We start from the raw sequence: 17886 nt of genomic DNA on the forward strand, positions 1-17886 counted from the left end.
CAGGCGCAAGCCTACCTCGCAATAAAAAAGTTGTCATCAATATTTATACCATTTCTCGAGAATGTCCGTAGGTATGTACAAAACATAAGTACTTATACATGTTATTTAAGTTTATAGAACATGTAAGCCTGGCGAATCAGCTAGAACGCATGTAATAATAACTTAGGTTCGCATCTCACGTAGCGGATTAGTCTAGTTTCACATTGACTGAATGAAATTGTTTTCATGCGCAGAAACAATATTTATTAATTACTAGCGACCCACCCCGGCTTCGCGCGCGTAGATCTCTATTATTTTTTAAACCAAATAAAGCCTATATCCCTCAAGAATATTGCAGCTTTCTATTGGTGAAAGAAACCTCTTACAAACTTTACCTCTTTATAATATTGGTATAGAAATCATCATCATCATCATCATCATTGTCCACATCTGGACATAGGTCTCTTGTAGAGACTAAAGACTTCCACAATCCACATACCACGACCTTGCGTCGCCTAAATCCAGCGGCTCCCTGCGACTCGTTTGCTGTCTGTCCACCTAGTGGGTCTTCCAAGGCTGCGCTTTCCGGTGCAATGTCACCTATACTTGACCTATTGACCTTACTTTAATAACAAACACAATACACGGTTAGCTTAAATATTGCATACATAATTATTTAGTTAACGGCGGTCTCTCTGTCACTTAATCCATACAAACGTATAGTATACGCGATAGGTTGAGATGGCAATCGGCCTCGTACTCTGATTGCCGTCTCGACCTGTCGCGGACTATAGTTTGGTTTTCATTTGAATATTACACAGAGACTATTAAACAATCAAACTCGATGCAATTTGGCAGACAAGTTTTAGAAACTAATATCTTTGTCTGTGGTTTACCAGATTTTAGTTTAAGTTTCACGGGTCTAAAGATTTGTATGTAAATTCTTGAAACATGTAATTTTGAAACTGAATATTTTAACGCAAATCTGGATAATTACGAGCATAAATATTAGTTCCTAGAACATACCTACAAAATTTCATTGAGTTTGATTGGTTAGTATACAAATAATAGCCAAACTACGTTTGGTTTGAGCGCACCACGAGTGTAGACGAATACGAGCTAATCTTTAATTCGTAGCATTTTACAAGAGCAATAGATTCGAAATTGCCGTTATTGCCGTAGCTTTAACCGCCGTTTCAAGCTAAGATAAATAACCTACGATTTTTGAAAGCACATCGGTGTTTTTCCTCCAAGCGCATAATAAATTATACTTTCGTGTAGGTACTAATACTTTTTACTTCTTCGTGAAATTTGTATTTAGCTCGTTTGCAGATCTCAAACTTTTTAAAGACAAACATTATATTAAACGGCTTTTACTGTATTTGTTAGCGACGCTTTTTATATTTCTAAGCATGTTTTTTATGGGCTTCAGTTATGTTTACCTACTTCGTTTAGATAAAGTACATTATTTCTTGCGAACAAAGCTTTGTATGAAAATCCGTCCAAGTGCGAGTCACACTCGCGCACCGAAGGTCCCGTGCTACGTCGTATTTTTTCGACATTTTGCACGATAAATCAAAAACTTATTGTGCATAAAAATGAATAAAAATCTGTTTTAGAATGTACCTACAAGTAAAGCCCTTTTATGTGATACCCCACTTGGTATAGTTATCTTACTTTGAAAATTAAAAATACTATTTATTTGATCATAAGCACAATTTAATGTTTTTATGGTATACCACAAGTTCAGGGTTTTCGGATTTATTCCTTTACTTGTGCTATAAGATCTACTTACCTGCCTACTAAATTTCATGGTTCTAGGTCAACGGGAAGTACCTTATAGGTTTTCTTGACAGACACGGCAGACAGACGGGCACACAGATAGACAGACAACGAAGTGATCCTATAAGGGTTTCTTTTTTCCTTTTGATTTACGGAACCCTGAAAACACAATAGGCAAACAAAAATAATGTATGTTTCAAATTCTTCAGAAAAGGAAAGTCCGATGGCTAACATATTTTTTATTAGGAATCCAAGACGTCATGAAACATACCTAACAAAATAATATGTTAAACAGCTGATATTAAATGCTAGAAGGAAAAGATCTGGCTTAGGGATGATTTGTGTCAACACGTGGCGGGCACGAGCCGTGCCACGTACTACAAGGCGCGGACGAGGCACGGATTCAAAACATTTTGAATCCGTGCCTCGTCCGCGCCTCGTAAGTATCACGGCTCGTGCCCCCCACGTGTCTGCATATAAATCATCGTCCTTAGTTAGCATTAAAAAGGCACAATACAAAAAGCGAAATCAGTAAACGTAGCTAAGCCTGTAATCCTACAAAAAGTTGCATTCATTCATTTTAAAACATGGAAAGCGCTCTCTGAAATAAAGCAATAACAGCAGCAAAATAAACAAAGCAAGAGGAAGAAATGTTTTAAAATGGTTTAAAATGAAAAGGAAATAAAAGTTATGCTACTGTCTGACAGAACTTTGAAGCCATTTTGGAGTATAATATTATTAAAGAACATAAGAACCATTATTTAAATGAGTTAAATTTTTTACTAGCTTAAGTCCGTGACTTCGTGCGTTTCTTACTAGTCACATACTATTCACTACTTCTTTTTCTAAAACAGTAAAATAATGGAGAATTACGGCAAAGTTGTATTGCAATTAAAGCTTTCAAAGTAAAGTCAAAAGTAGCGTAAAGAGTTAAAGAGACAATACATACATTTCGCACGTACTGATCAAAGGTCCTCACCGCAGTCCTGCCGAGTAGCAGTGCGTCCATCTCACTCTCAGGGACTGGCACTACAGCCACGGTTGGTGCTGGACCACCTCTCACCGGAACATTCATTTTGATCCTTATACGTTCAAAGTTCAAAGCAAAATACCAAGTTTGTCGAAACCAATGGTCAATCAAATGCGTTTGAGTCTTCCATTTAACTAATTCACAATTTTCAAAGTCTTAGTAATTAAGCACTATTTTCATACTTTCAATACAGCTTCTTTTATACGTTAACACTTTAAACATGACAGAATAGTCAAAAAAAAGTTTTTCCAATTAGGTAATATTTATACTGTTTCTTATGCTGATATTTAACAATAATTACAATTTTCAATTTCCCAAATCAAAGTTAAAACAGAAACGAGACGATTATTCAATTTTCTCGACGAAAAGTCTTTGTTTCAAGCTGCGAAAAATGAATTGATTAAATTAATTCATATAGATATGCTCAATTTACTTAGTCTTATTCTGGTCTCTTAAATTGTTTTCAGTTTCACAAAAAATCTTCTAATAAATCTCTACGTGATATTTTGGATGTCTAAATCACTACTTTATTTAGATATCTATGTTTATTATTCACTTCCAATATCTTGAATGAACTATATTTTTGACGAACATTTCTTTATCTGCAACGTCCATGTCTCGTTATATCTCCATTTCATCCTTCCCGTTGTTCCCTTTTCAGTCTTTACTATGTTTTTCAATTTAATTATTTCTTCTAAAATTGTATGGAATGAATATTCATGTTTGGTCCGTAACTGATATTAAGTTTTACCTGAATATAAATACACTGCTGGTTTGGTATTGTGACAAGGATTTTGTAAAATCAATGGTTCCAATAAATCTTTTGAACTATTTTCGAGAAAAAAATAGGTAGGTACCTACTTTACAACATCTTCTCCACATCAATTATTGTTATTTTAGTTAACTAATTATCTAAAAAATCCTACAAATGCCATGGTAATGACCAGGTATGTGAAGTTCTATTTATTTTTCTAAATAGGTAGGTATAGTTATATTAATTATAATAAATATAGTAGCTGTTGTTTCATGACAGGTGTGGTGACACTCCTGATTTAGATTAGAGATTCTAAGTATAATGATCACCCATGGACCTAAGGATCACCATTGAAAAATGGTAATAGGAGTGTGCACCCAGTGTGTACGGCTCGTGGCGGTCTCCAACAGTAAAAGTGTACACTTTTTGAAAGTCAAATAGGTAAATTACTTAATATAGGTGAGGTAGATGATATTTTAATTACGTCAATTTAAAACTTTGAAGCCTTAATTAAACAGATTTATTGGAGCAGAAGTGTATAGGTACGCTACAATACTTTTAAGGGTTCACACAACCTCAATCTATGAAAATGTGCTCAACTGCTCATGTATTAAAATCAACGCGAAAAAAATATAATATAAGCATTTACTTTTAGGATTTAAAAACCTTATTTTCCTAAACCTTGTAGAAGTACCTTTCTAACTCAGTATAAAAAGCAGCCTGTTAAACTTTGAAAATAGGGAAAATGAATATCTACTGGGCTTATAATTTTATCACAAACGGAAATAACGAAAACCTAAAACAATTGAAATTTTAAAAACCTTTAGCTTAGAAGTATCGAAGCTCTACTATGTTTTGAATACATTTTTAAGAACAATTATTCATCATCACTAGAAGTTTAGTCTAAAAATTTGCATAAACACTAATTAAGTTATCAAATTAAAATCAAAACCCAAGAATGAAACTTATTTAAATGTATAGTTTAATGAAATCAATAAAAACCCCCGACATAGAAACATTAGAATTTAGCTTTATTAGAATTTGGCTGGCATTGATTAAATCAATGTTGGCTGGCTACTAATGGGTCGGGTAGTAATAACCAGTCTTAGTATTCTGACAAGAAAACTAGAAAAGAGATAATAATCTTCAGACAGCGGCACAGATTTTCTTAGATTATAGCTAAGAACACTCTCGATCAAGCCACTTTTCAAACAAAAAAAAACAAACAAAAAATCGGTTCATTCGTTTAGGCACTACGATGCGACAAACAGATACACACGTCAAAATTATAACACCCCTGTGTTGTTTGTGTTGGGGGTTAGAAACATACAACAGCAAAGAGATTTAGCATAATAAACAGTTGATTAAGACAACTAGCTCTTGGGGTTTAGCCGCGATAATACTTCCACTGAATAAAACAATATCAGATATTGCAATACTGTTTATTAAATAGGTCACGTGCCTTGGCCTGCGAACTTCAAATAATTATTATGATGTTGTATTGATGTATGATACCTTTTATTTAATTAATTAACAGCCGAATACTGAAACGTCTTTTAATGATTAAAAGCTTCTTGAATGTTAAGTGACCAGTTTTTGAACTAAATTATTGATGTATGATTACTATTATAGCAAAGATATTATAAAACTCCAGATACTCAAATCTCATACAATTTATTTTTAAAAAATGCAGACAATTTCGTTCACTTGTGCGTGCGTGACACATACGCGTATGGACACACAGACTGAATAGATAAATTATATTATTGACGCGTGGTTTACACACCTTTTGACACCTTCGCATGTACTTCATAAAATGGCGACGAGGATTGTAATAATACTTATTACAAATATTAATGTAGAACAAGATTTATGTACCTACCTACCTATCTGTATTTTTGTAAAGGAATCTACGTGCTAAGTCTATGTACCCAGTCAAGTTCCAAATGTGGCTTTATCAAAATAATAAAAGAAAATAAATAAAAAGACTTCTTGTAATAATAAATTACCCTTGGGACCAACGCATACACACGGAATATAGTTTACTAGTAGGCTCTAGCCTCTAGCGTAATATTATTTATTCTAAGGTAGAGCCGATTTTTTTATAACAATTAGTTACCTGTTTACCTATTACGGGCTATGACGAAATTTGATACCGATTTACCTTGTATCCCAGGGTAAGACATGGGCTTAAGATAACTATCTATCTTCTCTCTCTATCTAACGAACCGTTATTTACGTTAGTAACATAGTTACGTTAGTAGTACGATCCAACGATTTTGATTTTACGCTAGTTTGGTTGGCTTTATAGGTACCCCCCTTAATACCTGTCAAAATAAATACACTGGTATAGCGATCAAGCACTCATCCAATCTGAATCCGTGAAAATTCGGATGTAAAAAATATATACGACATATTATGTCGTAGATAATCGCTGGTATTCTCACTCGGATCGGAAGAGTGCGGACCACCGTAACGGAGGTTACGCACTCATCCAATCCGAGTCCGTGAAAATACGTTCCTTTTTGTTCGGTGACAACCTTATGAGTTATGACCAAAGAATTTGCAAGTACTACTACGTAATGACATAATGTCGTAGATATAATCGCTTTTATTCTCATGGATGACGGATAGAACTCGGATGACGGAAGTGCAGTGCGTAATCGCCATAAGGCATTCTGATCCGAATCTGAATGAGTTGTTACCAACAAAGATACTGCGCCTCAGCTTCACTCCTCTCTGCCGGTGTGCCTTGCACCTTTGGCTAGAGTAATTTCATTTCATTTCTAGCCGCATTTCGTCTCATAATATTTTATCCTTTACAACATCATTGTTTTGTATTCTCGCTGAAAATATAAAGATAGAACAGAAAGACTCCACTCACACGTACATAACTTTATTTTATATACAGTTTCAGCAAAAATGTTTTACGATTAAGGTAAAAAGAGAGGCACGGATAACAAAAGACTGGCACGTATCGCAACTTTCATAAAGCTCGAAGTCTATATTTCTGTCCTAGTTTTAGAAGTACAACCTTCTAGGTAGGTACTAACTGATATTGCGATGCCATATTATCTATTCAAATTTTTTCCGCACATAGATAGTAACCATAACAAAGGATTGCCATTGATCTCACCTGATTGATGTTATTTTATTTATTTTGGTGTATCGCGTCATACGTCATTGAACTTCTGTTATTATTTTATTATTACTTGTTTATTTTTTACTTGAAGATGCCCGCAACTTCGTCCGCGTGGATTTAGGTTTCTAAAAATCCCGTGAAAACTCCTTGATTTTCCGGGATAAAAAGTAGTCCTTCCCCGGGATGCAAGCTATCTCTGTACCAAATTTCGTTAAACTCTGTTGAAATGGGCCGTGAAAAGCTAGCAGACAGACAGACAGACACACTTTCGCATTTATAATATTAGTATGGATTTGTTGACAACTTTGCTAACAAAACGAGCTGCAAACACAATCCAGTCTCAAATTGTATGTATTGAATGTTTGCAGCAAGCAACCAGATCGACCAGGTCGAATACGTGAAACGGTTGTTGACTGGACGCGAAGAAATCTTTATGTACGAAAGTCCTAGTTATAAGGATTGTGGGTATCATCATCATCATCATTGTTGTCGCCAACCGATAGACGTCCACTGAACATAGATCTCTTGAAACTTCTACACGCCACGGACTTGTGCCGCCTGAATCCAGCGGTTCCTTGCGACTCGTTTGATGTCATGTATCCACCACTTGGGGGGATTTCCAATGCTGCGCTTTCCGGTGCGAGATCGCCATTCTAGCACCTTGGGATCCTAACATCTATCGGTTTTTCAAACTACGTGCCCTGCCATTTCAGTTTAAACTCAGAATTTCAATAAATTAATAATTAAAATTTGTTTCGTTTTTATCTTATTTTCTTTGAAAATGTCATCAACTGGGAAGTGATACTTCGCTACCTACTTTTATTTAAGTTTCAAAGGAAGAAACTTAAACTTGAGACGACAATGAAAATTCCAAAGAGAAAATGAATTTTGAATTCAAATAAGTTTAAGACGAATAATTGTACGAAAGTTTAAAGCTACGGAAGTTAATCAAATTGGAACTTTATATTCTGAAAACAATTCTGTTTTATACTAAGTATAATATTATGTTGTTTTTATTATGTTCTGTTTTACAGTCATTTTTCCGATAAAAGTAATGATATAAAAGAACCGAAAAGTCTATATTTTAACGTGTACTCATATTATGTTTGTTATTAAACTAATGTTATTTTTTGTGTTCATATGTACCTAATAACTTTTCATACTTCAGGACTACTCAATTTTCAGACTTCACGATTACTTACGTGCTACAATAAATAAACGTAAAATTACGAGCATCATTGAATACTTACTCTACAAATATGTGTTATCCTTCAGATACATAATATAATGCGAACTTCTCGTAAATTAGGGGCAGACGTATATTTTTTGGATTATTTACTTACAAAAATATAACACGATTACAAAATCAATCCACAATACCAAACATTAACACTACTTCTACGGGGTTGTATAGACCTAACAATCATCTAAAATAAATCTTATCAAAATACGGAAACACTATGATGTCGCGATCGCGGACAAAGAGGGCGTGCGGATGCCTGCCCGCCGCCCGCCAACTGACGCGCGATTCCACGCGTACAGTTGACAGCAAAAATTATCAACTTGTCATATGTTTTACTATTTATTTAACCCAATATATACAATAGATATGTTATGTTCATAACCTATAAAAATTCTTGTTTTTAAATAAGGCAGAAGATACAAAACGCAAGAGTTTAGAATAGGTAACGCTCTACAAATTAATGTGACCCAAATACTGTATCACTTTAGACGCGTATGTAACATAAATAACACTAATCTAAGTAGGTACTTATTTTTTACATAATATAACAGCATCGATTTAGCTAGATCTCGTATCTAATCTAGAGTTCTAGACTAAATGCTAATTAAAGGCTAAAACTTACAATGGTAGAGTCACATAATATTATATTCAATTTTACTGAATAAGCCTAAAGTATAATTCTTGTATATTATTCTCGTGAAAATTCATGGATGATACCAATCAAAAGATGCCAAGCGAAGCTCGGTCACTCCCAGTTACTACCTAAGTTCTATAATTACTATTAACTCAATACAACCTTAAGGGCTGCTGTCGTTGCATTTGTTGCTAAATCTACATGATATATAATACATGAAAATAACAATGACAAAAACACAGGCGACGGCGTTTATACTTTTAAAATTGTAATTTATAATGATAACGTCTATGAAATACGTATAGGACAATGTAAATGTTGTTTTAGTCATAAAATACCTACATTATTTTAAACAATTTTTTTTTTTCTAAATAACAGATTCACCTCAAATTACCACTGGATTAATAGCAAATGTGTCAAAAATTAATATTTTGTATTGCTGACTGTACAGTGAATTTGCTACATAAGTTTTACGTACATTTCTTAAGCTAAAGTGTACACTCATTACCACAATATGTCGACACCTGCGCTCGCACTAACCTGTCCCGGGCATATATGCGACAGCGGCAATAAATACTTACAAACACTTAATTAATTTTACTTCAAAGAAGAATATATTCATTTTTTTACACAAATAGCGAGCAAACGAGCAGGCGGGCTACCTGATGTTAAGTGATTACCGCCGCCTATGAACATTCGCAGCACCAGAGGAACTTTTTTTTTATATTGGTCAAATACTTTCCGCTTTAAGCGTACTGGAATATCTTTTTGAACGTCCGATAGTTGTTTACTAAAAGCCGTCAAGCCGAGTTAAATAAGGAGATATAAGTTTACTTATATCAAAAACTATTATGCATAAAAATAAAATATATAAAATCTCTTTTAGGGTGTACAAGTAAAGCCCTTTCATATTGGCACCCACTTGGTATAATAATCTTACTTTGAAAGTTGAAAATACCAAATATTTTGTTCATAAACACATTCAATTTTTTTTGTGATTCACAGTTTTCGGATTTCCCTCTTACGTGTGCTATTATAATACTTACTTACTTGGGAAATTTCATAATTCATTAGGTCAACGGGAAGTACCCTATAGCTTTCTCGACAGACAGACAAAAACGTGATCTTATAAGGGCTCCTTTTCCTTTTGAGGTACGGAACCCTAAAAATTAGCTCCAATACTTCTATGATCGTAGCAATATTTCAAAAGACGGATTCATTCAAAAAGAAAAAATGTTTGGAATTAGCAAATAAGCTACAAAATGTACAAGCATATTACAGAGACAACAGAGGTAGCACCCTGGCAAGTTTCGCTTTTCAAACGTCTAATAACAAATTTTTAAAAGTTTAAAGCGATTGCTACGAGCTACGAATATGCTACGTGAGTTAATCTTGCAAAGAAAAGTTAGTTAAGTAGTTTATCTTCTCTGCCGTCAACCGTAGACCAATGAAATCGTTCCATAGAATGAGAAGTAATAATTCCTGGGTAAATTGATCAAGTAATCAATAATATAAAATGCGAAAATAAAATATACCTAATTGATGTACATGCGTAAAGTGTTGATGTTTTGTTGTACTGTTTTACTTATGCATCAATACCTAGACATAATATTATAATAATGTGAAAGTTTGTTTGTTGGTTTACTGGTTTGTTGGTTTGTCCTTCAATCACGCCGCAATGGAGCGACGGATTGATCTGTTTTTTTTGGAGGATATACTTTAAGACCTGGAAAGTGACTAGTAGCTACTATTTATCCCGGAAAATCAAAGAGTTCCCATGAGATTTTTGAAAATCTAAATCCACGCGTACGAAGTCGCGGGCATCAGCTAGTGTTCTTATAAAGGAAACGGCCGTCGCGCCAAGAGGGTGATCAGTTCTATGTCAACTAAATTTTACCCAATTTCCCGTAGGTATACTCTAAGAAATATTGCGTCGTAGCGACACCTTTTTTTTTTTTCAGTGTGCATGTCGGCCTGAAAACTCTACAGAATATTCCGTAAAACGAGCGCGCGATACGTTACCCCCAGGTGGGCTAAGCCATCATAGTGATACCTACATATACATAAAGCAGTCAACTAACTAACTAACAGTGAAAACTCGTTAACTGTGACTAACGACCAAAATTATATGATTTAATTAATCAGACGAAATTTTGATAACAATGCGTGACATTTTCATGAATTTTTAATTGGTGTCGGGGATGTTGTTATATTGTATAGAGCCTTGAGAATGAATGGATTTATAGACATTTAATAATGATGCTGTGAAGAATGTCCCGGTTCGACCTGCTTTTAAGTATCTTTATTAATATTTATTTTAGGTGAAGCGACCTATACAACTATATAAAAAATTTATGTATATACAACAATGCTTATAAAATAAAACAATACAAAAACAAAAAACCTTAAAATATTGTTTTTCTTAAATACATATAAAAAATAACGAGGTAAAACAAAATAGGAATTTTCTGAAAACTAAACAAAGAATTTCGTCTTAATTTCTTGTAGCGAAGGTACCCTTGAGTCTTCAGGCCAATAGTCGGCATTAAGGAATACGTTTTTTGCACCTGGCCAGAACTGTTAGAAGGTATATAGGAGTAAAAATAGGTCATCCTACTTGACTTCAGGAATTACCCACCTTTCTCTTCTTCACGCACCTTCTGCAGATTTATTACAATTTTGTACGTATTCTGTACCTGCTGAAATCAGCTTTGGAAGTGTTCGGATATATTCACGAGATTCTTCACTTTAGTCAAGTAGTAGTATTTATATAGTACAAGATAAGTGTGGAATTTGTCAACTGAATCGACCCGTCTTGAACCACTTCTAAGCTGTTACGTGACGTTCTTCAGTTATTTTCGCCCCTAAGAGGTCCTCGCCTTGACGATAAAATGACAAGAGGCCTGATAGCCTTATATCTTTTATCAAACTACAAATTATGCTTTGTCTATTTTCTGACTCACGTGACAGCAGGTGCGTATCAGAAACGAGAAAGCAATAAAACTTTTATTTGATTTGGTAGTAAGAGTCAAAATAAAATGAAATAAGTGCGTGTGAAAAGCCTCAGGGCGAACAAACTCTCCTAAAAACTATCTATGCGTGCTATATTTAGCAATTTATTTGCTTGCTATTCATTACCTATGAAACCGTAGGTTTTTTGTACTCTGAGACGTCCTCCATAAAAAGGTTGTATGTGGAGCTGGCTGCAGTTACCAAAGTCCTCAGATATTATTGATTCTCAAGTACCGTCCAAGTACGTAGGTGTTTATTTAGTTTCGAAACATTCTCAGCAAATTAATATTCTGGTTTCTTAGTAGAGTCAAAAATAGACACTATGATAGATTTAAATAGAATAAGTAAGTAACTAGAAGTTAAGTAAACAGAAAGATAATATCATATCACCTATTATTTTACCTCCTAAGAATAAAGGTGGCTACGCTACTCTTAAGTCTCAAGTCTTATCAGAGTTTTATTTCTTGACCCAACCAACTAAATGAAGAAAAAAGTGGCAATAAAAATTAAATTACCCAGAAACAACGATATCTATTCCCAGCATGCACGAACTCGGTTAAAACCTTTCAGCTGTCGCAGTTTTCCGAGCGACTTTCAAACTGAAATTCTTCAGGTTCCTATCTAAGTGAAATGCTTAACTACATGGCTAAATAAAGCTTACGCCATCTGTATGTTCGTTTAAGAACTCTATTGCAAAACAACACGGCATATAAGAGTTCTAGATCAACCGTAAAGATGGCGCTAGTTTAAAATTTCTATCAAATTAAAATACTTAAAAATTACCGTACTTGGATTCTCAAATGCCTACCTAGTACCTACAGCTTCCGTTAATTTTTTTATTAGGTATGCTCTGATACTTTTTCGCAAATAAATAATAATACTGTCGGTACTTTTATCTGAAAACGCTTTTATCTGAAAACGCTTCGAATATCCGCTTCGTTATATCCGCTTTTTCTGCCGGACACGTCCGCCGTAACTTAGGATTTCATTACTTAGGAAATAAAGTTTTAGTAGAGGTTTTGTGGGGAATAACCTTTTATAGGGTTTTTATCGTTTAAAAAATAATACCACAGGAATATAACGACCTTCAAACCCCTTTTATGGACATGAAACATGCTTTTAAAGGCTCTGAAACTTTCTCTGAGACCCTGTATTACGTAGTTAAGCCGTAAACCCATTGTTAGATAACAATAAAATATGTTTTAACCTCGAAAACAGATCTTATCAACTTGACCAGGACATTTGTGCATCAAATATATTTTTAGTAGACTTTCGTAGACCGGATGGGTTCGAAACTAGTCGGGCTTATGTCAACTAAAATACTTGAGTAGGTATAGCCGTAACAATCTTCTTATACTTATAATTTTCGTGGACTATTTTGTAGTAACATATTCTTCAAATCAATCTAATAGCTAGAAAACTTGCAGAAACCATCTCTGGGAAGTCACTTGCATGTTTCTTGCACTACCTATGTAAATATTCAGGCAAAGTCTTTTCACACGAAGCAGAGAGGACAACCGAGGTAAATAAAATAGGTATATAGGTACCAATAAGGATGAAATTCTAAATAAAATAGGTTCAAACTTTTAAGAAATAAGTTTTTCTTACCTCAGCTGTAATTTTGTAGTTGCCCTTCCCCTTCCCATGGTCCGGTGAATGTCGTAGACCCTTTGTGTCGATCTGCACGTTAGTTTGCATATTGGAAGTTGCCCGGTTCTACTTTCACTGTCGGTTTACGTACCATTACACTGATTAGTCACTAATACTTAACTTGTTTTAAAAAAAAAATCTTCTGTGAGAAATTATAGTTACTTTTTCCACAAGAATATCGTTATCGTCTTACAAAAAGATACTTTCCTATTTTGTAAATTGTTTCTAATAAATTGTTTACGTTAGCAACTCATGTCTTCGTAACTGTACACTTAACTTAGAGCATAACTTTTCTTTACGACTTTACAAATGTATTTTGGAACTTTAACATTTTGGTAAACTACGTTTGCACAAAAAAAATTGGCTAAAACTCTTTTACATTTATGTCACAGATTTCGGAAGAGCTGAGTTATACTTTATTAAGTTTGTATTATTTAATTCGTATTTTATTTTACACTCAATATCCATTTAAATAACTAATACCATAGCTATCTTGGATAAGGACTATTTAAACTGATGTCTTTTTTGCTAATTCATTAACGGAACTGCATAAAAATGTATTAAATCAGCTTAAACTTTAATTAATTCCAAACGATTCTTCATAGATTCTTCATTCTTCTTGGAGTTTAGTGGCACAACCTGGAACAAAAAGGTAACTAATTAACTTCTTATATATTTTAAACTAAGTACATACTTAATTCTCAAAGAGAAAAAATGTATTAAGTCAACCCTTGGATTATTACAGCAATAAATGAGTCTCTTATGTTGCTACATGCTTGACGAGCAAGCTTTTATAATATAAACCCAGAACAATGCTTGACGTTGACAAGAAATAGTTACTTAGTATGGGCATCAAACCTTCAACCGTTTAGAAATATAATAAAATTCACAACGGTTCACTCGATAGGAGATAATGAGAGCATGATCGAATGCGAGGCATCCTGCGAATTTCGCTTTCCCGCTTTCAACCTCACCACCCCAAAGTTCCCAATGCATCATTTATCTATTAGGTATACCTATATCTATTTAGGTACCTATGTCCTATATCCTCTAAATGTGATGTTCGCTTAAAGTCAAAGTCAAAGTCAAATGATTTATTAAAAATAGGTAATAAATTACTCGTATTGATGGTCTGGTATGGTGTTAGATTTGTAAGATATAGTGGTGATAATTATTACGCAAACTTAAAACTAAAGCTACGAGGGTTCCAAAGTGAGCGCCCAGGTCTTAAGATTACATTACACTACTTTGATGTAGTGGTTTTGGTGCGAAACATTATTTTAAATTGATATAAAGTTGATTTGCCATGTATCTACTATTTTGTTTGAATGTAAGTTAGCTAATGGTTAGATGAAATGCATTACCTAGAATAATGTTACAAGATTGTGATATATAGGTACCAATCGAATTAAGAGAAATAACTGCTAGCGAGCTCCACGGTTGCTGGGGCTCAAAGATTTGTATCTAAATCTTGAATGAATGAAGAATGTAACTTTTGAAACTACACATTTTTACGAAAACCACATAATGATATTTTTTTCTATATAAATAGAAATGATAACCAATAACCGAACTAAGTCTGCATAGCGTTAAGTATGGTCTATGGAGCGCGCTAATGGTTTCGAAATCTAAGATTTGATCTGAACTCTAAAATATTGGATCTACTCCTAGCTTTAAAACTGTTTTAATTCGAAAATCCTATATTTTCATGTCTAGATTACAACATCTTCTCATCTGGTGCTATTTTATCTGTAAAGATCCCTAATAAATAGTTTTCAAGCGAAAACTTTAATATAATTTACGAGAGAGAGTCGGTGGTTTCGGACGATAAAGTTGGTGCGAGTTACATTTTATAAGTTTATCTGTAAATTATCTAAACTTTTGAATCCAATAAAAGTAAGTTGGCTAGTGTCTATTTGAAAAAACTCAACCCGTAGATACCTACCTATTGTATGCGACAGGTTGAGAAGGCAATCGGGGTTTGCGCGCTATCCCTCACCGGGTTATATTGCGGGGGCTGTGCGGGTGTGCCCGCCTCATTGCCCGATTGCCATCTCAACTTGTCGCGTACCTGCTATACATACAATTTTGGCAACTCCAGTGTTACATTTCATAACTTACAAATTTACACGAAGGACTCATTTACAATTACATATAAACTTTTACTTTTATAATAATTAAGTACGTTTTACTTTTACGTTACTAAATTTTCCCGTTTAAACTTTAATTATTATCGGAAAAGGTATAAAAATATCACGTTTAAATGGAGCCATCATTCTCAGATTCTGATTTACAAGGGGAGGGGTGACCCATGTCATGACAATGGGAGGATAATGGTAATGGCAGCATCTCGCTCTCTCGCCTGTCGAAGAAGTTACGCACTGTAGGGTGACCACAACTTAACATTTTTTTATAAATACCGGCTGTCCTCACGTGTTTAGTCGACGTAATGCCGACATTTTTAATTTTTCCTAATGAAGAATATTAACCTAGTGCTGTGTAAAAGCATAGAAATTGTGTAGTAAAAGCTGTGATAGCCTAGTGATTAAGAAATCCACCCCCTAATCGGAGGTCGTGGGTTCGATCCCGGGCACGCAAATCAAACTTTTGGGAGCTATAATGCGCTTTAAGCAATTAAATATCATTAATTGTTTCAACAGTAAAGAAAAACATCGAATCGAAAAACCTGCATGCCAGAGAGTTCCAAATAAAATTCTCAAAGGTGTGTGAAGTCTGCCAATCTGCACTTGACCAGCGTGATAGACTATGGCCGAACCCTTCTGTTTTTGCGAAAAGAGCCGTTCTCAGTATTGAGCCGGGGCTCATGATTACGATAAATACCGAGAATTTCATTGTTATTTAGTTAACAAAACTATATTATGCGTTATTACTATAAATCTTAGTGCCCCTAGCGCCAATGTTATGACGCAGAAAATTCAGCCCTGTGCCAGAAGCCAACAATGGGAAGTTCAAGATACGCCCCGAGAGATTTAGATCGTTTCAATCGGATAATGGGCACGATAACCACAAGAATTTGCATTTTTATAAGGAGCTTAAAAACGGTCAAGTGCTAGTCGTACTCGCACACGAAGAGTTCCGTAGCGTCGTACAAGATATGACACTTTTAATTTTTTTAATTTTCATTTACTTTATCCTTTACTTTATCCCGAACTATGTAACGTTTAATCCTAATATCCTAATCCTAATCCTAATTCCTAATCCTACTAATATTAAAATTATAAATGTGAAAGTGTGGATCATATTTTGATGTTTGGATGTTTGTATGTTTGTTACTCAATCACGCAAAAACTACTGGACGGATTTTTATCCCGGAAAATCAAAGAGTTCGCACGGGATTTTGAAAAACGTAAATCCATGCGTACGAAGTAACTATAAATTACATAAATGTATCGCTCGGACGAAGTCCGGACAAAAGCTAGTCAAGTACCTACCAGTTATTGCCTAGCATTCGTTGCAATGCAACTCGCACGCCACCTATTGTATGTTGATGGAGCTATGTCAGAAACTATTCCGCAAGCCCCAACAACAAGTGTAAAAAGTTTCAACTCAATCGGAAGAAAAATGTATGAATGCATAGGAAACTAACAGATATAGACAAATTTAAAAGAGTTTTAAATACAACATTTTCGTTTATCTTGAAAAGCTTGAGCTTTTGGTATCACTGAAATATCTCTTTACGACTTTTGTGGGTATTACAACGAAATGCTGATAACAGCCAACTTCAAAACCCACAGTTCACGACCTAAGCCTAGCTAAGCCCGATCGACACAATAAATAAGATTGTCGAGAATAATGGGTATCTTTATGCTCAAAGAGTCTACAGTTACACAATCAGTCTTTAGTAACCGATTCTTCTACAAACATTTTTTGGACACAAAAAACTTAAGTAGATATACCTATCTGATAAAAAGATGCCACAAAAAACCTACTTTTTCGTATTATGTATTTATTTTATACTGTAAACATCTTATCGTTACATAATAATCAAACAATAAATTATTTAATTTCACATTTTTATATTTAAAAAACTTCATTCCACACTCATAGGAAAACCAATAAAAGATGTAAAAGAAACTATTCAGAAGGAAGGTTGCAATTTGCAAAGGCGGTCTTATTACTAAAGCAATATTTTACAGACAACCTTTGGTGATGATGGTGCGAAATACTTGCAAGTAAAAAAAATTTTTTGCAAAGTTCTCTTCTACTTACTATTTAAAAATGACTTCAATTGGGTTGGGTTTGGTTGTTATCGGGCAAAAAACTATATGAACATGAAACATTGTACATACCAAGGTATTTCGAAATTACAGAAATACACTTCAATCATCTATTTGAATATTATATGCAACTATCTTTTGTTTCTATGCATGTATTTATTTGTTAAGAAAACAATATTAAATATCACTTGAATGAAGCGAGCTGGATGGTAAATATTTGGATCATTTTTTCAGTCTCATTCGGTCTGGAATTGGGACGGGCGGCGGCGCGCGGCATGAACAAAACTCATATCCACAATTGACCAACGTGGCAGACTACCCTTCTCATTCTGAGAAAAGAGCCGTGCTCAGTAGTCAGCCTGAGCCTTGATCACGATGACGATGTGTTTAATTTAGAAAACAATATTCAACATCAATCGAAC

General features: G+C 34.4%; 1 protein-coding gene across 3 annotated transcripts in view; it reads right to left on the reverse strand.

Annotated features, from left to right (window-relative positions):
- LOC117983993 (inactive dipeptidyl peptidase 10) overlaps window positions 1-13409 on the reverse strand; it is a 279553-nt gene extending 266144 nt beyond the window's left edge. The window contains exons 1-2 of one of the 3 annotated variants that reach the window (XM_069499614.1): window positions 8068-8187; window positions 2711-3542 (exon numbers count right to left, since the gene is read on the reverse strand). In XM_069499614.1, the coding sequence (XP_069355715.1) occupies window positions 2711-2836 (126 nt within the window). In that variant the 5' untranslated portion in view covers window positions 2837-3542; window positions 8068-8187. Of the gene's footprint in view, window positions 1-2710; window positions 3543-8030; window positions 8188-13184 lie in introns of those variants that run through there. The other 2 variants (XM_069499613.1, XM_069499615.1) reach the window with 2 other exon arrangements.
- Window positions 13410-17886: the final 4477 nt, after the last annotated feature.

The sequence above is a fragment of the Maniola hyperantus genome, chromosome 7, assembly GCF_902806685.2.
Source record: "Maniola hyperantus chromosome 7, iAphHyp1.2, whole genome shotgun sequence".
In the NCBI taxonomy this organism is placed as follows: domain Eukaryota; kingdom Metazoa; phylum Arthropoda; class Insecta; order Lepidoptera; family Nymphalidae; genus Maniola; species Maniola hyperantus.